General features: G+C 36.8%; 2 protein-coding genes and 2 long non-coding RNA genes across 6 annotated transcripts in view; 2 read left to right on the plus strand and 2 right to left on the minus strand.

Moving 5' to 3' along the window:
* Positions 1-1,375: 1,375 nt before the first annotated feature.
* On the minus strand, positions 1,376-4,689 carry insm1a (insulinoma-associated 1a). Its single transcript, XM_058755398.1, has one exon. It carries the CDS (start codon positions 3,524-3,526, stop codon positions 2,330-2,332), a length of 1,197 nt encoding a protein of 398 aa, XP_058611381.1. The 5' UTR covers positions 3,527-4,689; the 3' UTR covers positions 1,376-2,329.
* Positions 4,690-5,060: 371 nt separating this feature from the next.
* Positions 5,061-26,436, minus strand: part of cfap61 (cilia and flagella associated protein 61) — a 29,664-nt gene continuing 8,288 nt past the window's right edge. For all 3 annotated transcript variants that reach the window (XM_058755395.1, XM_058755393.1, XM_058755394.1), the window contains exons 15-26: positions 26,206-26,412; positions 23,891-24,019; positions 19,330-19,457; positions 15,667-15,759; positions 14,009-14,177; positions 12,629-12,803; positions 10,164-10,456; positions 8,935-9,262; positions 7,905-7,984; positions 7,579-7,784; positions 6,100-6,196; positions 5,061-5,718 (exon numbers count right to left, since the gene is read on the minus strand). In XM_058755395.1, the coding sequence (XP_058611378.1) occupies positions 5,521-5,718; positions 6,100-6,196; positions 7,579-7,784; positions 7,905-7,984; positions 8,935-9,262; positions 10,164-10,456; positions 12,629-12,803; positions 14,009-14,177; positions 15,667-15,759; positions 19,330-19,457; positions 23,891-24,019; positions 26,206-26,412 (2,103 nt within the window). In that variant the 3' untranslated portion in view covers positions 5,061-5,520. The remainder of the gene's footprint in view (positions 5,719-6,099; positions 6,197-7,578; positions 7,785-7,904; positions 7,985-8,934; positions 9,263-10,163; positions 10,457-12,628; positions 12,804-14,008; positions 14,178-15,666; positions 15,760-19,329; positions 19,458-23,890; positions 24,020-26,205; positions 26,413-26,436) is intronic.
* Positions 10,292-19,282, plus strand: LOC131526821 (uncharacterized). The gene is made up of 6 exons (XR_009267540.1): positions 10,292-10,416; positions 12,078-12,195; positions 12,620-12,789; positions 14,072-14,254; positions 16,016-16,180; positions 17,559-19,282. It is a non-coding gene; the product is annotated as an uncharacterized LOC131526821 (long non-coding RNA).
* LOC131526822 (uncharacterized) lies at positions 19,284-26,317 on the plus strand. The gene is made up of 6 exons (XR_009267541.1): positions 19,284-19,419; positions 21,760-21,837; positions 21,961-22,190; positions 23,871-24,087; positions 25,458-25,519; positions 26,184-26,317. It is a non-coding gene; the product is annotated as an uncharacterized LOC131526822 (long non-coding RNA).

Here is a 26,436-nt window from a genome sequence, read left to right on the forward strand (position 1 = left end):
TATGACATTTTTGAGCTCATGCTACTAGAGAGACCATTTGTACTCATTAAAAATATTTGAATACTCTTTTTTCAGGGTTAAATGCTAATATATAACAAGCACTATATATAGTATGGTGTTGTGTTCAAATAAGGACTTTTATCATACAGTAAATGCCAGACTGGGGCAGGTATCCAATTTATTAATTACAATTTATTTCTTCCAAAACAGTAATTAGATTTTTTTTTTTTTTTTAAATGTTTAAAACATTTCACTTTTTAGCTTTATGAATTATGTGTTTTGTGCTTCAATATTTTACTGTTAGTTAAAATGCCAATGAATAACAAGTAACATTTAAAATATTTTTTTCCCCTCTAGATAGTATTTCATATTTCAAACAAACATATTTTTCTCCAATCAATGTCAGTAAACAGAAGGATTCTATTGTGACAACTTGCCCCAGCATCAGGGTCAATGTGTTTCCTGGGCAATAACAGTGGAAAAGTCATTTAGGGTTTCTGTTTGTGACAACTAGCCCCATACTCCCTTACAGTATTTTCTTCAGTAATTTCTTTCAGATCTGTAAGGCTCTCTTTCTCAGCCATGAGGGTGAGGCTGTTTGTGGACGTGTGTGTGTGTTTGTGAAGCACTCATGGCCTTTGGGAGGCCTTCTGCATAACAGCAGTGTGTCTGAGGTGCTGCATTGTGGGATTTGGTGTCTATGGTGAATTCTCTCTTCAGCATGTGCATCTCAGCGCTGCTGGAGAAAGTCCCCTGCATACCGACACCAAGCAAGACTATTTTCTGTTTTCATCATAGTATAAAAATCAACCAAAAATTCCCCAAAACTTTGGTTAAAATTTGGGACCACTCCTGATCTCCGGTATAAATTAGATTTATATCAACTTTATTCTTTCAAGAAATGTTATGATTTTAAGAAAAATGGCAATAAAAATAAATACAACTTCATGTTAATTATTAAATGATTAATTTAATATAATGATTTCATTATTAATATATCTGCAGATTTTATTTGGATTTTTATTTTTTTTTTATTTTTTACATTTCACATGTACATTATACTTTTTAGGTGCTGTACTGAATTTTTCACCATTTTGAATCGTATTTTAGCTTTTTAACTGCTTGTTTAAAAAGTGCATATTCCATCTTGTCTTTGTCATTAATTATATAAAAAATAGAAAAATGTTTAAAATAGTTTAAAAGAGTTTGATGAATGTTTAAGAATAGCATCAACAGACACTATACTACAAAATCACTATACTGTGTTCGGTCTTGTGAAATAACTTACTGTTCATAATGAGTTTGAGCTTGCTGCTGATATGGAGGAAGCCTCAGGATGTAATTAGTCACAGACAAACAGACTGTTTTAGGTTGATGTGTTTTATTAAGTGCAGACGTATCTTGGTACAGAATCCAGTTGGACAGATTTCATTGAAGATGATGACGATGATGAATTTCTCTGTTCACAGTGTCTGGGTTTCCACATGACAACAGATTGCTGGAATGTCACATCAGGAGTGGATCCCAATTTGACTTTTTGGACTGTTTATTATTGTTATTAAGTATTTTTGGACAAATAGCAGGACTGCAGAAACACACAAGCGCTGAACATGTAGAAAATAAAAATAAATTAATAAACGATTGTATCTAATGCAAAGTGAATTTCAGACTTTCAGCATTGACAAAGATCGATCTTTAGATCAATAAATGAAACATTTGGCTGTCGAGACAAAATTCAAATCAATCACAAATGAATTAGGCAAACAAATAATTTAAATAAAACATTTGAAATAAATAAATAATAATAGATAAATAATCACAAACATATACACACACACACACACACACACACAATAATAATCATAATAATAATAACAACAATATAAAAAGTATTATCAGCAACCGCAATCACTCCGACATTTACATGATTAAGGCAGTTTTACAGCATGTCAAGATCTAATTCAAGGCATTTCTGGCTACGCTAAAGGGAGAAACCCTTGTCAGTAGGTTGTTTGGAAAGCTACAGTCAAAGTCCACAGATTCACAAGCTCTATTAAAGCTAGAGACGATGGAAACGTATGTACAGCCTGTGAATTCAAGGCATGTTCTAGGATTTCTTAGGTCTAAAAGCTAAAAGCACTTGTGCGGAGATCCTAGAAAAATAAGCGAACAGTCTAACCTGTTGTAGATCAACTACCTTAGATTTGAAAAGAGTCTCATCTGGTGCTCATCCAGGTCGTTTCTGTGGGTTAATGCAGCGCTTCCCGACCCGATTCCGCGAGATCCGAGAGCTGGGTAGGGAAGCACTGGTTTAAGGCACAGCTTTGCCTCAGCAGGCTGGACGCACTGGCATCTGAAGCAGGATCACCTGCCTGTTTTCCGACGGGTGGCATTTGTTGATGTGTCTCGTGAGTCCCGGCGAGCTGTAGAACATGGCGGGGCAGTATTTGCAGGGGTAGATCTGCGCCGAGTGCTGCAGACGGATGTGCCGCTCCTGGCTCACTCTGCTGGGGAAGTTTTCTCCGCACACCGGGCACAGGTGGCACTCAGACGCGCTCAGGTTCAGCGGCGCTTGGCTTTGGGATTTGTCGCACGCGTCGTGGTGCGCCATCACGTGCTTCTTCAGGTACGCCTGACGCTTGAACCTCTTCCCGCAATGCTGGCAGTCGTAGAGCCCGTCTTCGGAGCCGGATTCGGAGAGTCCAGGACTCGGAGTGTCTCTGTCGCTGGAGGTCTCCTCTTTCTCGGGCGCGGGGGTTTTGGTGCTCTCCGGGTTCTGCGGCGCCGTTTTGGGTTTGTGCCACCGCCGGTGCGAGGCCAGGTTCGCCGGGCAGCTGAAGAGCTTGTCGCACTCTGGGCATCTGTACTCGATCCGGACGATTCTCGAGCATTTGTGTTGTGCTAGAGAGAAGGGATCGGCGTAGGCTTCTCTGCACAGCTGACACACGAACTCGCCTAGCGGCTTGTCGCCGCCTGCGCACTGAGATCTGGGTTTTTGCTCCACCGGACCTTCTTTGATCTTCAGTCCCAGCACCGGGGAAGTGGTGACTTCGTCCTCGAACTGCAATTTCCGCATGGCTTTGGCTTTCTTGGATGCTGGTTTGCCTTTGCGCTCCGCGTCTGGCGCGGGCCGTTTGGTGGTCAATGTGGTGCCGGTTCGCGTGCTGTTGCTGGTGCCGATTTTAAGATCCACGGGCGCGAACGGCGCATGATCGGAGCCGCTGGGCGCCGCCGGGAAGGACTCCGCCGAAATGGGCGAGCCGAGATTGAAGCGCCTTTCCAAACACGCCCTCTCGTGCTCCCTGCTCACGGGTCGGGTCGGGCTGTACATGGATCGGTAGACGATCTCTGGGTTGCCAAATTGCACCGGCTGCGCCGAGTCCGTGCGCGGCGACGCCGGGCGGTGCGCGCTCGCCGCGTCCTGCTGCGCGCCTGGAAACGCGCCCTGCTCATCCTCCTCCGAGCGGATGCGGTACGAAACAGGTGTCGCTTTCTTATTTCTCTTGACTAAAAATCCCCTCGGCATCTTCGCCAGCTGAAAGGCACTTCAGACGGGTTGAAATCAGAGGCACACCTGGTACTAAATTTGGACGCGTGCGGCGATCTTTCCATCACGGAGGCATAGCAGCAGTCTTTTTAAGCAGGAATGATGACATTGTTCTCGCCCCTCGCTGCCTCGTCCAATCAGATGGAGCTGGAATCCCTATGGATTTGGAGATGGGAGGGTCCGCAGATTGCTCGGGCAGATGTACCTGAGGTTTATTATATTAGGATGCTTTAGGCACACGCTGGTTCCTCCTCTTTTCACGCTTTGATGCTTCCCGTCAATGCACACGTGCCCTGTCTTTGTCAGCATCCTTTAGGGGCTCCTTCACTCTTAGAGCATCAGAATTTCAAATTAAAAGGGGTAAATGGCAACAAAGAAGTTCCGTTTTTAATGCTCAAGCGCGCAGAGCGGCGCAGTTTTAACCTGAACGTCCCTAAATCGCTTCGTGCTGCAAAAAGGCTCGCAAGTTGCATGCGTAATTTGTCTCGCGACTAATTAAATGTATAAATCAGACGCCCGCGGGCTCGGGGCATGTGCGACAGTTGAATGCGGGACGTATTAATCACTCATTGCGCGCATACATAATTCATAAAAGAGGCTCCTCTCGTTTGCATCACAAAAGACACGCTTGCGCGAGCGGCAGGGACAGACGCACACCATCCTTCTGTTCAAACGGACTCGTTCCTGTCTGCAAACTCGCCCGTGCCATCAGCAGCATTGTGCTCGTGTGTGATGATGTCATTCCAATGCAACGGTCTCGTCATAGCGGAATTTCTCGTAATCTGCCTCGTTTCGTTCGGAGAGCGTCGAGAAATGGCGTTAATGTAATTGCAGACGAGCACATTTGTTGCACGTGATTTCATAACTCTTCATGAGCATTTTTGTGAATGCATGTATTTTATTTTATTTTATTTACACACACAAGGCGCGTTTTTGGAGACAGATGGGCTACATGCATAATTTGAACAACACATTTGTTGTATCGGTTTAGGTTTATGTAATGTTTTTTTATTTGATTAAACTTGATGTGCAGTTTAGAGCAACTTTTAGCTTAATGTGCAAGATGGTTTACTTGCCAAACACATCTGATATATCTTATATATATAAAATATAGCTTTATTTTATTTTATTACATGTGATGTGCATTTTAGAAGATTTTTTATTGCATTTGTATTTTATTTTATTACACTTGATGTGTAGTTTTGTACTGCATTTTGAATTGTCTTTTTTTTAAATTATATTTTACGTTATGTTATTATTGATGTGCATTTTAGAAGAATGAGTTTTTTTTGTTTTTTTTGCATTTTGTGATTATGATCAATGTGCATTTTTGGTGGAACCTATGTTTGTTAAATTTTATTTTTCATTTAATGTCCACATTCAACTTTGAGTTTAAGAGGCATGATGGTTTACTTGTCTAATTTCAGCAAACACATTTGTTGCATCTGAAATCTCATATGCAAGTTGTATTTTATTTTTATAATTTTATTTTTAATATCTGCTCTGCTCACATTACTGCTCACTACTCACCAGAGCTAAACGTACTAAAATACATGAGCTATGTGACGTGGGACTGTTGGATCATGCGTCTGTGATCTTCTGCCCCACATTCATTATCATACAGCTGCTGCTGCGCTCTGTCTTTACAACCGGTCAGATTCCCCTCATTCTGCTGCTCTTATCTGCCCCACCGCACCGCTGCGTTCACAGCTCCACATAATATAATACTGGACAGCACATACATTCAAGATTTCAAAAGAGCAAAGTCAGATATTATAATGAATTGTCACCCAATACACACCAAACATTTGCATTTGACAAAAACAAGAAGCATTATTTATTTGCTTTAGTTCTTTGAGCCCCAACCCCCACAATGCGTTTCCCCCCAAACATATGGTGCAGCGAATGTAGGAAATAAAGAAATCAAAGACAAAGTACTGAATAAATACTTGTAAATATTAAATGGATATTGATTACAGCAGTCCTGGCCGGGCGTACATAGTTAGATGGTATCTGTTGTACTTCAGATAATCCAGAACACTCTTCCTCAGAGCAGAATAAGCCTCGCTTTTCTGAAACACCTCGCTGAGACTCATCGACTGATCGGACTCTGTTTTATCGTCCACTATCTTCTGAAGAGCCTCCTGAATCGACACTGAACCATTCTCACCCTGTGAAGACACAAAAGTCTTGTTTAGTGGTTTATAGTTTATAGTTTTTTTTTTTTTTTTTTTTAATTGCATTTATTATTTATTTCCACATACAGTATATAAAATGGTTTATTTGCCAAACTTGGACAAACACATTTGTTTCATCTGAAATCTGATGTGAAAGATTTTATTTTTTTTTAAATCTGATCTGGTTGTATTTCTGCCCCACCAGAGCTAAATGCATGTAATATATTGCAATAAAATGATTGGTGCATGACATGTACAGGTTCAAAATGTTTAATAGTTGCATTAAAGTGTTAATCTGACATCAAAAGATGTTCTGGAAAGACCTTTTACAGAACAAATGCTTCTAACAGAGATGTAGAAGTAAAGGAAACCGACCTCTAGTTTAGCCGAGTCCATGATTTGCTGGACTTCCTGTTCAAAGTCAGCGAAGCGGTCGTGATAAAGAGCCAAGCACCAATTCTCTCTACAATAACTGGAAAAAGGGAAATTAAAAAGTCACATTTGGATTTAAAGACATAGTTCGCTTGAAAAAACAAAATTCATTATTTTGTGTCATTAATATTGTCCTTATTTCTACTACTTCCTAGACATGCAACGTTTTATGTCTTTTTTGGTCTTTTTTTAGAGCTTGACAGATGTGGCCACTATGAACTGTGATGGTCTGCATGAAGATTCATCAGAACTGTTTCTTTTGCATTCCATGCAAAACATAACAGCATACAGGTGTGAAACGATGTGAGGGTGAGTAAACAATGACAGAACGTACACACACACACACGCGCACACACACACACACACACACACACACACACACATACACTCCACTTAGCATGCTCATCTAATATGCTCCATACAGCAGTCGGTCGATCAATTATGTTCACAGGTCTTGATGTTTTCTGTAATGACATTGAGCACCGGCCACATTCAGAGTCACGACAAAAGAGCGGTGAAGAATCCCATTTTAATAAGTGTGATCAGCGCTGCTTGGTGGCTTAACTATTGTCTCGTGGCGCTGTGGAAAGCGGATTGCACACCTGCATAAACAGATTAGTAATGCCGGACAATGACTCTGATGGTGGAGGGTCAGTGGTGTTAAAATTTAGGAGCAGAGGTCACGCCGTCGGAAATAGATCATCATATAAAGTGTGACCAGATGAAGAAAGATATGATTAAGGTTTGGAGTGTCATAATAAATAATCCTGTGCGTAATTCAAGAGAATTAGTTGTTTGATTTGGTGTTTAGGTATTGAACTGAACAATCAAAATGGGCTGCAGTGTAAATAAGAACATTTCTAGATCTAGATATTTCACCATAAAACCAAGGGGGAAGACTTCTGTTCTGCCTTTACTGTAAAAAAAAAAAAAAGAACATTTAAAATAAAAATGTTTGATAATGTTAAATACATTTAATATTTATATATTTGACGTTAAATATATTTATATAGATATATATTAAAAAACCTTATTTATTGTTCTGCCATTAATGCTTATTTAAATTAAACTGACAATAATGGAAATTCTCAACAGTAAAACATCCCCTGTTACAAATTTGATGATAAAATGTTTTGTTCATGTTCCACGTTTATTATAATTTTTTTTCCCCTTTTGCTTTTAGGGTGAACTTTGACTTTCTTGTGAGGTTGTTCCTTTTTATCACCGTGAATAAGGTGAGTATCATGTTAAATGGGTGTTTTTATGAGTTTCCAAGAATGGCCTTTAGGTTGTAGTATCGAAAGTTTTCTTCAGTTGTAGCTTTGAAATTCAGATTTAGTCTTGAAGTTGAAATCTGTATCTTGTAATTTAGAATCAGTAAAATGAATTTCTGACTGTAAGATTGAGGTAACGTGGTTGAACCTGTACATGTCATGGACCAAACCCTCGTCGTAGCGTGAGCAGAGATGATTCAGCAGCAGCTGGTGTTTCCTGTAGAGACACAGGAGGTCAGAGACGGGAAGTGTGTTCTTAGAGAGGCACGTGATGCTCTCCACCACATCGTGCGAGCTGAGATGCAGATGGAAGTAGTTCCCTGTCTCAGTGCGGCCCGTCACGATGTCACGACCCTGCAGGATGAGAATAATAAAGATGAACCTTTTAAGCTCTTAATGGAACACTTAAACTCTTGGTTAAAGCAATCTAGGACTGTACTGTGATAGAATGCAAACTCATCTTTTAGACCATACCTTCTGAGCCGCTATTTTGTTGCCGATGGCAGTCGGTTTTGAGACATGGAGGTAATTGTAGCCACCTGGTAATCTTCCCCCTGTGAATGTGAGATTTATTCTAAATAATTCCTCATAACTCTTGTTTTTACAAACACACAATTAATAGTATTTTCATCCGAACACCACAAATATGATTATAAAGCGGTTTATCTCGTATCAGACGCTGTGTTTCAGTGTAACAGATGGTCCATTCTGCTATAATCACTTAGCCCGTGATTAGATTATGCAAATGAACTGTCAATAGTTTGGTGTCAGTCAGAATTAGATGAGGGGGAAAAACTGGGTGACGCAACACATGTTAAACATTTTAAACTCCTGCACGGCTACAAAATGGGAGAAAAGCATTAAAATCCTAAAAACTGATTATTGCATGAGAAAATGAACTAGGGACAATTTATGTAAAAACGTAAGCACTAAAAGGAGGTTTTTAGACTTTAAGTATATTTTTAAGTATATGCTATATAATGTTCTGGAATATTATTGTTTCTAGGGGTTGTTACAGTGTTCTAAGTAGTTGCTAGAGTGTTTAGAGTGGATTTTAGAGTGTTCTCATTGCCTTGGGTGTTCTAGTCAGTTGCTAAGGTGTTTTTGGATTTTCTAGAGAGTTCTTGTTGTTAAGGTGTTTTAGGTAGTTGCTAAGGTGTTTTGAGTTTATTTTAGAGCATTTTTCCAGAGTATTATCCAGAGGGGGTTGCTAGGATGTTCTAGGCAGTTGCTAAGGTGTTTTGAGCAAATGTTCTAGAATGTTCTTGTTGCTGGGGGTTGCTAGGGTGTTCTTAGCAGTTGCTAAGGTGTTTTGAGTGGATTTTAGAGCATTTGTCCACAGTATTCTGGTTGCTAGGGTGTTTTAGGCAGTTGCTAAAGTGTTTTAAGTGAACATTCTAGAATGTTCTTGTTGCTGGGAGTTGCTAGGGTGTTCTAGGATGTTGTCGACTGTGATGGTTTGTTCTAGGTACTGCTTAAGAAATTCAGTAGGAGAAATGGTGACCTTGGATCTTGGCCTGATTATACGCTGGAATGAGGTGGTCGTGGTCAGACGGTGGGCCGGCGGGACGCTCCAGGGTTGGGTCACATAAGGGCAGGACAACAGATGCCAAACTCTGCCCCACCTCCTTACAATTAAAGCAGGAGTCGCTCCACTGGTCGGCATGGTAACGGCGGGAGTATTTGGTCAAGGGGCCTGCAGCGTATATGGAGGGGTCGTTGGTGTGGAAGCTGGAATCTATGACCAAATGCCCATCGAACACCAAACAGGCATCATTGATGGCCTTGAAGGCGTCGTAGTCGATGGTCTTATGAGAGAAGCTGAAGAACACCTATAAAAATGTAATGCAAGTTAGTGAGCATCTGACTTATTTGTTTTAAAATGGACATAGATGCAGGTGTTTTCCAAAATCATGATGGACTAAACATCCCACAGCCATTAAATGAAGAGCTGATGGATGCTTGTTAAAGAGTCAAAAATGTCCTTGATCTTTTGAAATAAAATACTTTGTTCTGTAACTTTCAGAACTCAAAACGTCATTTAAAAAAATAAATAAATAATGTTTTAACGGCACAGCAGCAAGATATGTTTAATGTTTAATAAAAAATAATTTCGTCTTAAATCTAAAATATGTAGACTACCATTCAAAATTTGGGGCTCTGTAAGATTTTTATTTTTTTGAAAGAATTATTACTTTTATTTAGCAAGGACACATTAAATTGATCATTACATTTATCAAAAATGAGTGCAAAGACATTTATAATGCTACAAAAACTTTATTTCAAATAAATGCTGTTCTTTCAAAACTTCAATTCATGAAAGAATCCTGAAAAAAGTTACTGTTTCCGCAAAAATATGAAGCAACACAACTGTTTTCAACAATGATAATAATCAGAAATGTTTCTTGAGCAGCAAATCAGCATACTAGAATGTGATCACAGGAATAATTTACATTTTAAAAGATAAATATATTCAGAGAGAAAACAGCTATTTTAAATCCTAATAATTTCACAATTTTACTGTTTTTACTGTATTTGTGCTCAAATAAATGCAGCCTTGGTGAGCAGAAGAAACTTTTAACAGACCTCAAAGTTTTGAATGGAAATATGTTCTTGGCACAAAAACATGATGTAAAAATAAATACTTATACAAAATGTATAAAATGGCTCCTTGAAATTTGTGTAGTGATGTTTAAGAATGTTTTCTGCTCCTCTGCAGGTAGTTTCACTCACCGCACACTCCAGTCGTAGAGTCTGAGCGTCAGTGGTGAAGGTCACTGAAGTCACGGGATCTGTGTGTCGTCCATCATTGATTTGAGTCAGCAGGCAGTCGTGATGCACGTGAACCTCCTCTTTTTCTAGAGCCTGTTTCACTGCGTGCTCCGCTGAACCGTTGGGGAAACAGGAAGTTGGGTTGTCTTCGGGAGGATGGACTACATGAATCCGGTGGCCGCTGACACCGAGATGCATGAGCGTCTCCACGCAGGTGAACACGTCTATGGTGTTTCCATATAGCACAGCATCACCTGCCAACCAGTCAAATATCATTTTGTGTTTGGTACACACTTCACATTTAAAAGAGTGGCCTTGTTTGAAATGGACAACATATTGTGGAAAACACTGGACTGTATTACATCCATACCAATGAGAATTCATCAAGTTACATTCCCTCCAATAAAAAGCTGGTTTACTTAACTGTAAAATAAACTTAAGGCCATTTAGCCTCCGCAAGGGGGAAGGGAAGCAATTTATTATGGCCGTTTGGAGAGATAATATCAGTGGCTGTGAAACAGAGAAGGGTCACTTAGCAACCCGGAGAAGGTCCCATTAGGTTAGATGAGGGGAAAGAAAGGAATAAGGAAGAGAAGATGAAGGAAGTGATGTCCTTTCACTGCTGCACCAAGACAGTGTCAGAAACGCTCTCACACCATCAGTGCTGGATTGATTTAATTGAGATCCTTTGTGAAGGAAGGTCTTTGATGATAACATTAGAGTCCTCAAGGATGAAGACTAATCAGACGGAGCTCACATAACACACAGAATCACACGATGAATATATAAGGCACACATGCATGATTCTGTATAATGACCGATGATTGGTTTGAAAAATCATTGCATAGACGAGTATTACTTTTGCCGTGTTTACTAAAGCATGATTTATATATATATAGCAGAATAAAACACTGTATGCAAGCAAACAAATAACGCAAGCAACATTTTGAAAGTACTTAGAATTTAAAAACATTACTTTACGAAATTTAGAAACTCTTTTATAAAAATTTAAATGAACAATAGAACATTATTAATTTTATTCTATTTGATTTTAATTGTTAATTAAATTATTAGCATTATTATTTTAAGATATCATTATTGGTTATTAGCAAATTACTAGCATAATACACATATTATAGAAAAAACTATGATTTTATTCATTTATTTGATTAAAAATACAGTAAAAACGGTAATATTGTGAAATTTTATTATAATTTAAAATGATTTCGTTACCATATGAATATATTTTAAGATGTCATCTTGATGCATCAGTCTTGCGCCGCTATGAAAAGAGCAGCCAGAAGTGCATCGGTGTCTTTCACTGTAAGCGGTTTTAGATTCTCAATGCTCAAGGTTAACTGACGCATTCACTGAGATACTCAGAATCAAGGTTTCGTGTGGAATATATTCCAAGCTTCAGTGTCTCATGATCCTTCAGAAATCATTCTAATATGCTGATTTGCTCCTCAAGAAACATTTCTCATTATTATTATTTTTGAAAACAGTTGTGCTGCTTCATATTTTTGTTTAAAACAAAGATCTAAGAATCTTGGGGGGGGGGGGGAAGTATCACCATTTTTTTCAGGATTCTTTGATGAATGAAACAAATCTTTTGTGGCATCATAAAAGTCTTTACTGTCACATTTTGTGTATTTAATGCATCCTGCTGAATAAAAGTATTAACAGGTGTGTGTAAATTGTCTTTGAACGTGACTCATCCAGTCAGATTAGAGAGCCAGAACTGTCCGTTTTATAAATGTGGTCTTCTATACATCTCACGCATTCAGTCCCGTAGCTCCTGTCTTCAATGCCATATTTACGGCAGTTTATGCTAAACAGCATTCATTTCCATATCATCTGTCTTTCCTCGTGCAGGGCTGAATAGCTAGAGAAGGTCTCGCTCAAGCCCTGTCCATGGTGCTGAAGCACAGCCAGCGCCACACAACTCGGATGTTTTCAACCACAACAGGATTTCTGCCAAAACTATTATCAGGTAATTTGTGTTGACAACTTACTCGGAGCCAGACCCAGCGATGCCTCTCTGGTTGACCCAAATACAAATTCTCATGCCACTAAATTGATATCTTTCATATGCAGACGGTATAATTAGCATTCACTGATAATTGCGCTACTTCCCGGATTATTAAAGGAGGCTGTAATTAGTAAATATAATAGGCTTAATCAGACAGATAGCGGTGGCTCATCTCTGCCCGTGCAGATTAATTCTTAGCTCACCCTGCTAATATTAATATTCTCTGTAAATGGATGGAAGGAGATGAGATTTCACTCATGCTAATTAGCTACTTGTTATGCTCTGACAGTTGGACGTGGCTTTAGAATAACAGTGGCTTGGTAAATGAGATTATGCAGGAGGGAGGGCTGCCACAGACTCTAATAAAATCTTTGTAAATTTGCAGTAAACACACCTGTCAGTTCCACAAAGTTGTCCATGAGCCACTGATGGACGTGTGCGCAGTCGTGCTGGTCGTTGAGGGTGAAGAGGTTGGACGGGCCGGTCCGTGTGTGTCGGTGTCTGGGCTGATGTGGGTTCAGACTGTTGGGTTTTTGGGTTATGGCATCAGTACTGGTGAGACTGGGCATCTGAAGTGTAGTTAAAAATTGAAAATTACATTCCCTCTCTCTGTATATATATTAACGTAAATGAATAATTCATATAATTCTATATTTAAGAGAATCTTAATATTAATTAACTTTTATAATTTGTCATTACAAATTGCAGATACTTTGTAGAAGCTGGTAAATATGTCTGTGTGTGCATACATTTTGTATATTTATTTATCAGTGTTATTGAAATAGTTCTTCTAATATTTTGAATCAGTTTTTATTTTTATATCTTAGGCTTTCATTTGAATTTTCATTTTTAATAGTTTTTTTAAATATATGTCTATATATATATATATATTATTATTATTTTTTTAAATTATTATTTCAGTTTTAGTTATTTTAGTACATCAAAAAGCAGAAATAAAAGTTTTAATATTTTATTTCAGTTACTTATTTAAAGTAACAAAAATGTTGTTTCCACACAATTATTTTAGGATTTTTGTATTACAGTTTTGTATTATGAATTTAAAATGGAAGGAATAGAAGGTATTATTTTTTTCAAGATTCTTTGATGAATAGAAAATTCAAAAGAACTGTGTTTATTTAAAATATATATTTTTGTAACAATGTAAAAGTCTTTACTCTAGCTTATATATATATATATATATATATATATATATATTAATTTCAATGAAACTGCAGTTGTTTTTGACTAAAACAGCTAACACAATAAAAACATGATAACAATAAAAAACGTGATTTTTGAAAATAAAAAAAACTGAGTTATCTGTTTTTGCAAATAAACTTCATATATGTTTATTTGCGTATATGTGTGTGTGTGTGTATATTTACATAATATATTACATTATACAGTATATTATACATAATGTAAATGCATTTAAATGTAAATTATTTATATTATTCAAATGATGTAAAACGTATTTAAATTTATTTAAATATAAATAATTTATTATATATATATATTTATGTCCAGCTTCTACACTGTATCGGCAATGTCCTATCATTAAATGTATCATCAGACTCTGCCAAATACAGCAGTATCCACACAAGCTGAATTCTCATGTACTAATTATTGTGCTCTGCATGAAAACCGAATTAGCATTGCATTAATTTGCAAACACTGATCTGCATTGGCACAGAATATATGTCTCATAATTCACAGTGACATCTTGGTTCAGTGAATTGTGTTGATGTTGTGTTTGTGTTTGTGTGTCTCTGACCTGATACTGCAGGCCGGTGCAGAGGATCAGATAGTCATACTTCACTTTACCATTCTCCATCAGCTCCACGTGTTTGGCCTCGCGGTCGATGGCCTTCATCTTACCCCTCACCACGCTGATCCAGGAGCGCAGAGACAGCCGGGCTTGATCCTGATCGCTGTAGCAGTGACTGTGGAGGAACAGATCCTGCATCAGTCTTGCGCCGCTATGAAAGGAGCAGCCAGAAGTGCATCGGTGTCTTTCACTGTAAGCGGTTTTAGATTCTCAATGCTCAAGGTTAACTGACGCATTCACTGAGATACTCAGAATCAAGGTTTCGTGTGGAAGCTCTGATACGGTGTGTCGTATCAGTCGTTTGGATCGGTGGATTGGATTAGATGTGCCAGTCATGCAGAACCACTACAGACATGATAAAACAGACGTTCCTGCTTTTCATCACGAGTGCCAGGAAGTGATGCTTTTGGTGAAGCTTTCGACTGCCGCTCTCAAAACGTTGAAATATGAGGGAAGAGGTCAGAATCTCCTGAGAGACCAAAGTAGCTTTTAAAGGAAACATTTCATCTTGATTTATTCATTCCATCCCATTATTGTTGTTCTAAGCTTTTGTTTGTCTTGCTTTATACTGCCAAAAATGATTTTCTTACTCATTATTTTTTTGTTTTCCAGTTCAGATACCTAAACCTTCTTAAATCAAGATACACTTACTTGAGAAGCAAATGACTTGAGATATTAAGTCTAGTTTCTAAAAATTGAATTTGTGCTTAAAACTGACAGATATTTGAAATACGTCATTTTGCCAAGATATTAAGTCTTGTTCTCTGAAAAAAAAAAGAACAAAATTAAGTGAGATAAAACGGAGAGACATTTTTCTTGTTTTAAGCATAAACTAACTTAATTTTTAATTAGATTTTCTCAAAGGAATTATCAGAATTAAGCGAGTTAATGTTTAAAACAAGAAATCTGTTTAAAGTATAAACTCAATCTAGTTTTTTTCCAGAAAACAAGACTTAATATCTTATCAAAATTGAGTGAGTTAATGCTTAAAATAAGAACCAAAATTCTGTTTTCTGAAAAAAATAAATAAGGCAAGTTCGCTTCTCAAGTAAATTTACCATGATTTAATAATTTCTAGATATCGGTCATGGAAAAGAAGACAAAAATAATCTTTACTATAATAGATAAATAATAAGTTAGAAAATCATGTTTGCTCTGTATAAAAGCAGTCCAAAATTATAACTCTCAAATCTCATTTACAGTCATATTTTTCAAGCTTTCAGCATTTTGATCAGTCAACAACATCAAACCTAAAGCACAATGAATTTGACGAAGATCATCAGTGAGTAACGGCATAATGTTTTGCCATTTTGACTCAAAAAATTGACAAGCTTTTGTGGCACTTTTTTGTTCTTTTAGTAGTAAACTTGACTCCTTAGAAATTATTAGTAATGTTTATTTTGAATCGCTTTTTGGATTGCAACACCAAAATATAAGTCAAGCCTTCGAGTCTGAACTCCACTGAGAGACCAGGATGGCTTCAGTGCTTTAGCACTTCACATCTGTATGATAGAATGGAAATAAAGCGGTCTTTCCCTCTTTCATGGAGTGGAAATATGCTGCATCGGAGTCTGAATGCCTCTCATTTGTAATGCATCTCTCACCTTGTAGCCAGAAATCTCATGTTGTCATCAGAGCAGCGATCTGGAAGGCCGTGAGTGGAGATGAGAGTGAGATTGTTGAATCTGAGATGAGGACTGGCAGGAAAGAGAAATGTAGAGTCAGAGTCAAATAATGCCATTGACCCTTTTTTTTTTTTCAATCAAGTTTATGCATCTTGCCATTATACAAAGAATCGCTGATGTTCATACTGTTGATCGAACATGTCTCCGAATTGATTTCAGGTACAGAAGAGCTTTTCTGAAGAACAGACTCTGTGTAGGACAGATCTTGTCCATTTTAGATAATGAGGCTATTTTTGCCCAATTTTTTGTTCCTTTTTTTTCTGTCCAGAAATGAATACCATTGAATGAAGAGAGGACAGTAACGACGCCTGAACAAAAGCATGCGGGGTGTGTGAGGTTATTCTGCAAACACTCGACGGACAGATGCTGAAATCCCTTAATTTCCAGCGCAGCGCTGGCCTGCATTAAAGCGCTTTCTTCTCCAACCATCACAGTAAAAGCCTTTCCTTTTGTTTTGTCTTTTTTCCCCTCTTGTTTTGTTTCCTGTGTGTAGTGGTCTCCCCCCGTCGCCCTCCCCCTGTCCCCTCAGGAGTGTAAAAAGGTCTCTTGTCATGTAAATGACCTGTTTTGTATGTGCTGGAAAGACATGATCTCTATCTGTGGCGGGAGAGGAAATCAGGCTAGCGTGTGTTGAAAGAGGAGCGTGTGAGGCCTGCGGATCATCATGATTGATCAGACGGAGGACGCTGGACACACAGCCGCATCTCTGCGTTCTAGCGCTCTAAGCGATGCAGACAGACAGAGCTGCGACTGTCATCTTCAGCTATCTGTCTTTTATTTCAGCCTGTTTTTTCCTTTAACTCCTTCCTGCACATGTTTGATTAGCACAAATGTTCACATGCAAAAGTATAAGAGAGATTGCCATTTTTTAACAGCTCTTGAGCAATCAAATTATTTTTAATGAAGAGACCATAAAATTAATTAAATATTATATTATCCATTTAATCCCCCATGTCTAAATACATTAAAAGTAAATTTAATTAAAAATAAATTGATTTGTGTGATTTTTGAATGAATTAAATGTAATGTTTAATTAATGTTTATAGCTAAAATACCATTAAAATTACATTTAAAAACATGTATACATTAAATCATTCAAAATGTGGGGCATGCCTAAATTCACTAAACAAATCAAATTAAATAAAGAATAAATTGATTTGTGCAATTTTATTTTAGCGGTAAGCATTAATTAAATTGTGTAATAAAATTTAAATTTAAAATTTTATCTTAAAACATTTAAAAATAAATAAAATAAAAAACAAATTGATTAGTGAGGTTTTATTTTAGCAATATATTGTTTAATTAATGTTTATTGCTAAAATAACATTAACATTTAAAAATGTGTACATTAAAATATTTAAACAAAATTGGGGACATGCCTGAGTACACCAAATAAATTAAAAAACTAAATCAATTGAATTACATTATTGTTTAATTCATGTTTACTATGTTTGCTAAAATAACATGAAAACAAAATAGAATATTTAACAAATAAACAAACATAAAAAATTATTACTAATAAAAAAAATGCAAATATTACAAATAAAAATAGGGCTGCACATTTAGCCTTAATTAACCACTCACTAGGAGTTAGCTAGTTTGGGACCACATGTTGTAGTTATTGATAAACATGATTTAAAGAGTAACATTTGTTTGAAAATATATCATTTTTCTTACATTTGGATTTTTTTTTTTAATGCAGTACAAACAGAATTATTTGTCAATCTTTTATATAAGAAAAAAATCTGGAATCTGTGTCAATGTGAAATGTTAATCTTGTGTGTGTGTGTGTGTGTGTTTTCTCTCCGCAGGCTGTTCTTGACCACCAGCTCACAGCGTTCTGGCCTTATCAGCAGCTGACAGGCCTCTATTGTGGCCAGTGTCTGACTACTAAGTTTAGGGGCCAAGCAGGGGCCAAGCATCTTTATCGGTCCTCTATGGTCCTGCGTTTCACCCCATCCTCAGGGGTGATAAAGGACAAGAGAGCGAGCGTGAGGGGGGCCAATGGTTTTGGCTTGACAGATAAGCGCTGTCGGCCATGGCCTCCACCTTCTCCATTAGACAGGCGGCCTGTACAGGGGCTGACCGGCCATAAGTTTAGTGGACACTAACTGCCTCATTAGTCAAGTCATTAGCGACAGCAAACACCAATTGCGGCCTAGAGAACAGTGGCAGGGCTAATTAAAGGGCCAGCGCGTGACCTCCGCACACTGCCAGCTCTAGACAGCTGCGTGCCCGCGGTGCCTGCCAAAGCAGCAGGAGTTAACACACACACACACACAACCGCAGAGCGACCCCTGGTTGCCAGGCAGTTATCAGCTTTCAGGAAACAAGAACGGCCTTAAATCGCAGCTTTGTTTGGTCAAACGCTTTGCAAGAAGCTGCATCCAAACCCCTGACATCTCCTGATATCCTCTCGAAGAAATTACATTCTGAAAAGTGAAATCCTTCAGAGACTAAAGACCTAAATCATTGTCTAAAAACAGTGTTTCCCAACCTTTTTATGTACACTATTGTTAAAAAGTTTTCTTTAGGAAAGAAATTAGTACTTTTATTCAGCAAGGATGCATTAAATTGATCAAAATGACAGGAAAGAAATTTATTACATTACAATTTTTAAAAAAATGAATGCTTTTCTTTTGAAATTTCTATTCAAGAATCCTGAAAAAAAAATATGAAGCAGCACAACTGTTTTCAATATTGATAATATTAGGAAATGTTTCTTGAGCAGCAAATCAGCATATTAGAATGTTGGATCATTTGGATCATGTGACACTGAAGACTGGAGTAATGATGCTGAAAATTCAGCTTTGATCACAGCAATAAATTACATTTTTGATTACAGTTTGAAATTGTAATAATTTTTCTACAATATTTTTAATTTTACTGTATTTTTGATCAAACAAATGCAGCTTTCCTGAGCATAAGAGACTCCTTTCGAAAATCTTACTGACCACAAACCTTTCAGTGGTGGTGAACATTGCATTTTTGACCTAATGGTACATTTGTTTGTAAATGAAATCTAGAAAGGAAATGTCATTTACAGTCCTTATAAAGGGACATTCAAATAGTCTTGTTTCAAAATCATCTGCATTTTCTACAATATAAAAATTTTTCTTACCAGAATGTGGCCATGATTTTTTTTACTCTTTAGAACTAATGCCTGGTTGGGAATCACTGTTTCAAAATATTTTAATAAAGGCAATCAAATATTTTATTTGAAGAATCTGTTTCTCAAATTCAGTGGCTTAAAACACAAAGAGATCTCTGTCCTGAGGCAGAAGGATCCAGAATGCAGGTATTAATTGGCGTGTGTTGGGCTGAGTGTTATTATATAAAGCCGTGAGCTCAGATTTCATGCAATCATTGTTTTTCGCTCAGATCCCTGAGGGTCACTCTCACTAATTATAATCATGCTTGAGATGATATCCCTCCACCCCCAGTCCAAAAAAAAAAAAAAACCTCTTTTAGACACAAATATCTTGCTGTTTCTTCAAAAAGAAATCATAAATGCTATTTAGGGCTTGATTATCAGTGCTGACTGTTTGATTGAAGTAGCGTTTCTAAAAATGGCATGCTTACCAGAATGTCAGTGCTTCAAGAAAAGCTAAACCTGTGTCAGATGCTCCCACTACCACGATTCTGCCATTGACGGTGACCTTCGGCTCCATGGTGAGTTTTCTATTAGTGTGGTACAGGGCAAAAGGAGCCTGACAAGAAGAAATGAGAAAACATACAAGACCTTTAGTGTCATTTAACCCATAAAAATGCTCAGCGGTGGAGTTTTTCAGTGGCCAATGCTGATACTAATGCCTAGATATGTACAGGTGAATACAATTTAATTAAAGCAAACAGGATTTTGAATAATGAATACGCATTAAATTGATCAAAAGTGGCAGTAAAGACTTGTCTAATGTTGCAAAAGATTTCTATTTCAAATAAATGCTGATCTTTTGAACTTAATATTCACCAAATAAAAAGAACAACTGTTTTCAACATTGATAATCAGAAATGTTGCAAATCAGCATATTAGAATGATTTCTGAAGGATCATGTGACACTGAAGACTGGAGTAATGATGCTGAAAATTCAGCTTTGCACCACTGGAATAAATGACATTTTAAAATATATTAAAATAGAAAAAATCATTTTAAATTGTAATAATATTTCAAAATATTACTGTATTTTTGATTCCCTTGAACAAAACATTAAAAAAAAAAAAAAAAAACCTTACTGATCCCAACATTTTGAAGAGTCACATATGTACACTTATATAATTATTTGAAAGCAAAAATTGTGATTATGTATGCGTTTTTATGTCTTACTAATGAAGCTGTAGGTTTGTGTTATATATAGACAACACTGATTTAAATATGTAACCAAAATAATGTTAGGTATGATGATTTATTAAAACTTTGATAGAATGGGTTCAAAATCATATGCAAATCAGTAATGTTTTGTACTACATTATAGTAATATAAGCATCAAAATGACAGTTCAATGGGAAAAAACATTTATTTGTTACTAAAAGAGATGCTTATCGTTTCTGTGGTCATTTTGAAGCACCAGCTCAAGCAGACCTTATTGTTGAACACTGGCTAATCTCATAAGCCTCTGCTTGTCGATGCAACGACGTGGTCGTGTGTTGTTTCTCAGGTGTGTGTTTGTCCTTTAACCAGAGAGTTAACAGCCAACAGCTAAGCTCAGCTAACAGTAATTGCAGTTTCCCTAAAAGCACTGCTGATGTCCTACACACGGAAGGGTTCCCCTGCATGACAATAGTTTAATCAGAGCCAGAGCGACAGTATGTTTCACTGAGCACTTATTGGGCTAAAAAGATACCAGCACAGCGAACAGGAAAAAAGCATTTGCATTAGCGAGCACTATAACTCATCTAAAATAGTGAAATGTGCTAATGTTAAAGAGTTCCACTGAGCGAATGGAAACGTACTTTGTATAAAAAATGTGCAGAACACCTCAATAGGCTCTGCACCTAATATGAAACATTGAAATGGTCACTTCTTAAAGCAGATTTACTGAGAAGGACATGTTTGGTCGTCTTTGAATCAACTGAAAGCAAACAGCTGCCGTGTTCTCCTGATCATTCTCTCTCTGGTTCTCTAATTGGCCCTTGAGCATGAATAATTTGAAAGATTTGTTCTGTGGTACACCTTATCTGATTTAAGCTGGAAGAATAGAGACGCGGTGGATTTTGGGAAGGGAGAGGCCCGAAACTATGCCATTTGTCATTGTAATATAAGGAAACGTAGCTGATTACATGGCCATCAACGACTGGCTCTTCAAAGTCATTCATTAAATGCTGTAATCAATGGCAGGGACTGAAGGAGGTTTAAATTCTGGACATGTGGGGGTCACTTGAAGACACAAATCAGAAAAGGCACAACAGGAATCATGTGCAAAAAATCTAGTGAAGGTCATATAGAGAAAAGCACAAAAAACGATATAAACATTTATTAACTGTATAATTCTGTATTAATATTTTTAACAAAGTTTGGGGTTGGTAAGGTTTTTGTTTTGTCTCTTCTACTTACCAAAGCTGCAATTATTTAATCAAAAATACAGAAAAAAAAAATATTATTACAATTTAAAATAACTCTTTTGTATTTTAATATAGTGTAAAATGTAATTTATTCTTGTGATATAAGCTGAATTTTCAGCATCATTACAGTAGTCTTTAGTGTCACATGATTCATCATTCTAATATACTGATTTACTTTTAATGAACAAAAAGTTTAATTGAAACAGAAATATTTTACCCAAACTTTTGAGTATATATTGGTCTTGCAATCTAAATCTATGTTTTTGTATTTTTTAAAGAGATTAAAGACTAATATTTTAAAATCTCCCTTAGACACTGATACAGTGTTCTGTATTCAAAATTTCAATAATTATGCTTCATCAGATTTAAAATGTAAAATATGATGACATTATAATACTTTGCATACTGAATTGTGATTGGTCTTCCTCTCTTATATTTTTATTTACCCTATAGCTGCTGTGAAAGTTGCAAAAAGATGTGTGGCTACCAATGGCAGACTGTGAAAGTGTTAAGGAAACCTGTTTGAAAACGGTCAGTATTTTTGTGATTTCTTCTAAACCAAGAAAAAGTTCTCGGATGTTGTTCATCTGCTTCTGAAATGAGATGACGGTGACGTGATGTCAAACAGGAGCTGACCTTGTCCTCTCTGCTCAGGTAAAGCCAGCGCAGGTGCATCCGTCTCAAACATGCAGGACTTCTGTCAGACATAATGCCCTTCGTAACACAACACTCTATTGACGAAGACTGGACAGGTGCTTTAACTCTGATTAATTCATCTGAACCGGACGGAGGATTAGCGCAGTCATTGCACTCTTATCTGCAGTGCTGCCTGGACACCGGCGTTGCTGCGCTACCAAATGGAGCTTTCTAATGTGGACTGAAGGGTGACAGCTTGTTTCTTGCTAATGCACCACACACACACACACACACACACACACACACACACACACACACACAAAGCTGCATATGACACAGTAGCTCTGTTCCAAAACCTAATGAGCACCCTACTGCCTAACATGGGCTGTGGCTTTAACTGATTTTGCTTCAGGAACCAGACTTTACACAGGCTTTCAAGTGGTGAATGAATTGTCATATATCCACTGTAAAAATATCCTGTTAAAAACTGGCAGCTGTGGTTGTCAGAAATTTACCATAATAAATAAATACATTTATTTACCCACCTATATATATATATATATATATATATATATATATATATAGTAATTCTTAGTTCCTACTTGCAAAAACCATATTTGACAGTACTTTTTTTTTTTTTGAAAAGAAGCCTCTTATATTTACCAAGTCTGCATTTATTTGATCAAAAATACACTAATTTTGTGAAATATTATTACAAAGAAAAATAACTTTTCTATTTAAATATATTCTAAAATGTAGTTTATTCTGGTGATGCAAAGCTGAATTTTCAGCAGCCATTACTCCAGTCTTCAGTGTCACATGATCCTTCAGAAAAAGTTTGCTATGCAGAAATTCACAAAAATGAGTTAATAAGCTAATAATGTGATAACCAATTAAAAATAAAAACACAAATATTGGGTTTCACAAATATTTCTTTTGGATAAATATAAGTCTTTAATTACATAGAATTATTTTAAATAATAAATTCATAGTAATAACATTTCAAAAATGTCATCGGCCATGTTTGATTTTCAAGATTGATTTTTCATAGCAGTGCATGATGCGATTGATTTCTCTGTAAAAGATACTTAAGATGCTACATTAGAATTTGACTTTCTAGAGGAGCCAATTATTTTGTGAACACACCTTAAAATGCTGCCTACTTAGGGTTTGTAACCACCTTCAAGCTTTTATAATAAACTCTGTTGGGTTTATTAAAGAAAACTGTGAAATCATGTGGGCTGAATGTGCTTTCATAACACCTCTTGATTAATTTAGCTCGTTTCGATTGTATTGATGAAGAAACATTGTGTGAAGTGAAATCCCCCCTCTGGCTAGTGGGCGTGTGTGTGTGGTATCTCACTCAGGAGTAAACACACACACACACACACACACACACACACATCTACAGCAGATGTTGGTTGTTCTGATGATGGCTGGATAAGAATGCTGCTGCTTTACCTGTTAGAAACCAGCGTAAACATTCTCCACCATCTGCCACCATCCATCCATCTGTTTCTTTACAACCAGACATTCAATAACCTCAGGCAACAACGGCCCTGTGATCTGCACCACGTACGGCTAACGATTCTGCTTCAGAACGCATTACGAGTGGAATAATGCAGACAGCTATGGTGTTAATTATTGATAAACGTAAGTGGGAGAAACAAAGATGTCATGCTGTCCATTGACAGTTTAGGGATGAGAGTTGCAAGTGTGTCAAATTACTAGTGTGATTCATTCATTTACTGCACAGCACCCTCTTGTGGCACGTAATTTCCTCCTCGGTTAACGATTTAAACAAACCCCTGTAGAATAGTTTCAACTAGTGTTGTGGTTTTGTATACAAATAACGTTACGATTGCTTTCATTGTTTCAGTTTTTGTTTGTCATTTTGATTTAAATGCAGGCTTATGTTCATATTTCAGGAAGCTGGTTTTGGTCTGACCTGTTGTTTGGTAATCTGCTGGGACGGTGCATTGATGCCCAGCTCCTCCAGCGGGTAGATGATCTGTCGTCTCGGGCTCACCGGCACCATAAAGTTCAACACCGCTGCCAGAGAGTGAAGACTGACATTCTGAGAGCAAAGAAGGACAAAGGAAGAAATGTTTGTCAAGCCCCGAACCAGAAATCAAGACTTTTCATGTAAAACATTTGCTTTAAGAACCCCTGAGATATTAAGTTAATATTTTAGTAATACTATGAGACATCTGCATGATAATTGTTTTCTGATGTTGGTTAATGGTCACATGACAGATAAAATATTTAACTTTTCAGTAAGTGTTTTATTTTGATTTCTATTTTAAAATGATTTATATACAGGGCTGTCCATATATAGGACTTATTATTATTATAAAAATTAAGATATAAATATATAATTGTTGTAAATTACAGTTGCCTTGGGGAAAAAAGGAAATTTCAAAATAATTATAATAATTTGATTTTACACTACAAGTTACAATACTAATATTTATATCTTAAATTAATCACTTTCAAACATTCAAATCCTCAGGCTTTTAGTTTGGCAAAATAATGATGAAATTCTGAAAACATCTGTCCACTAAACATGTTGCAAATAACACCAGACTAAAGGTTAATAGACCAATTAATAAAAGAATAATCGTGGATTTTAATGGTTTTGAAAGAAGTTGCTCACTAATTCTGCATTTATTTATTTTTAAAAACCTGTCAAATCATTAATATTGTTAAATATTATTACAATTTAAAATAAAAAAAAGGATTTCATTTTAATGTAATTTATTCATGTGATGGTAAAGTAGAATTTTCAGCAGCCATTAATAATATTTGTAATAATATTTCACAATATTACTATTTTTACTGTTTTTTAATATTTTCATTAAATTAAATGCATAAGCATAAGCATAAGAGACTTCTTTCTAAAACATTTAATTTTCATCAACTCACGAAGAGCACACGTGTGTCCACTGCAGAAAAGGATTTTCTTACTCAGTATTTTGTCTTGTTTTCCAGTAAAAATATCTAAACATTCTTAAATCACTCTTTGGCTCCCCTGCTTCTACAGAGGTTGTGGCCAGTATAATGGGGCCTCTATCTGGTAATCTTCATTCACATGTCAGAAACTTAGGCGTTACTTTTGACTCTGCTTTGACTTTTGATAAACAGATCAATACTGTGGTTAGAAGTTGTTTTTATCAGCTAAAGAATATTGCAAAGATGAAGTCATTCTTAACATTAAGAGACATGGAGTCTGTGATACATGCTTTTATCTCATCCAGATTAGACTATTGTAATGGATTGTACTTGGGTATTTCACAGTCCCTACTGTCACGTCTTCAGCTTGTTCAAAATGCTGCTGCTAGATTGTTAACTGGAACAAGAAAGAGGGAACATATTTCACCAGTGCTGATCTCTCTTCACTGGCTCCCAGTTAAATATCGTATCCATTTTAAAACATTGCTGTTTGTATACAAAGGTTTGCATGGACTGGCTCCGTCATATATCTCCGATCTCCTGTTTTACTGTAATGCTTCCAGGGAACTTCGATCAACCAGTACTCTTCAGTTGACTGTTCCAAGGACACGCCTGAAATTGAAAGGTGACCGTGCCTTTTCAGTGGCTGCCCCACAGCTTTGGAACAATTTGCCATTTTATATAAGATCTGCTCCAACATACGCTGATTTTAAGTCTCTTCTTAAAACGTACTTATTTACTGTTGCATATGGTCTCAAGTAAGCTCAGTGGTGTAACTGTAGTGTTTTATCTGTTGCTGTGTTTTGTTTATTCTTGTATTTTGGTATATGTTTTAATTTTGTACAGCACTTTGGCCAACAGCTGTTGTTTTTAAATGTGCTTTATAAATAAATCTGACTGACTGACTGACTAAATCAAGATACATTTTCTTGAGTAACAAAATGCCATAAGTCTTGTTTTCTTAATCAAAGTTAAGTGAGTTTATGCTTAAAACAAAAACAAATATCTGCCAATGGGGTCAGAAAAGTACATTTAATTCAAAGGAAAAACATGATTAATTTTATTACCCCATTGGCAGATGTTTGTTCTTGTTTTAAGCAAAAAACCTGCTTAATTTTGATACTTTTTTTCTTTTCTTCAGAAAACAAGACTAATTCTAATGATGTTTTACATCTCAAGCAGATGTATCTTGATTTAAAAATGTTTGGATATTCAAGACAAAAATATTGAGTAAGATAATCATTTTTTGCAGTCTGAGATTACTGTCGTCTTTTTTTTTTTTTTTACAGGAGAAAATGGACTTTTGCCCACCCTCTGGCTGTAATGGGGTGGATGGAGGATGTAATAGAGGCAGGACTTGTGTGCCAAGCGCAGCACCTCCCTAAAGATATATTTGGTGTGATGCTGGAAAACGGGGTTGAGGAAAAAGTGACACAGTCGACCGTGTTCCTCTCGCTGGTGATGGCTGAAGTACATGAACCTCTCAATGTCAAAGTTGGCTCTGATGAACTCAATGTCCTGGAAGCACAAAATGCATTGCAA

This window comes from Onychostoma macrolepis, chromosome 20 (genome assembly GCF_012432095.1).
Source record: "Onychostoma macrolepis isolate SWU-2019 chromosome 20, ASM1243209v1, whole genome shotgun sequence".
Classification (NCBI taxonomy): Eukaryota; Metazoa; Chordata; class Actinopteri; order Cypriniformes; family Cyprinidae; genus Onychostoma; species Onychostoma macrolepis.

Excerpts from the sequence above, each read along its gene's own strand:
- insm1a (XM_058755398.1), bottom strand. The coding sequence starts at position 3,526 with ATGCCGAGGGGATTTTTAGTCAAGAGAAATAAGAAAGCGACACCTGTT.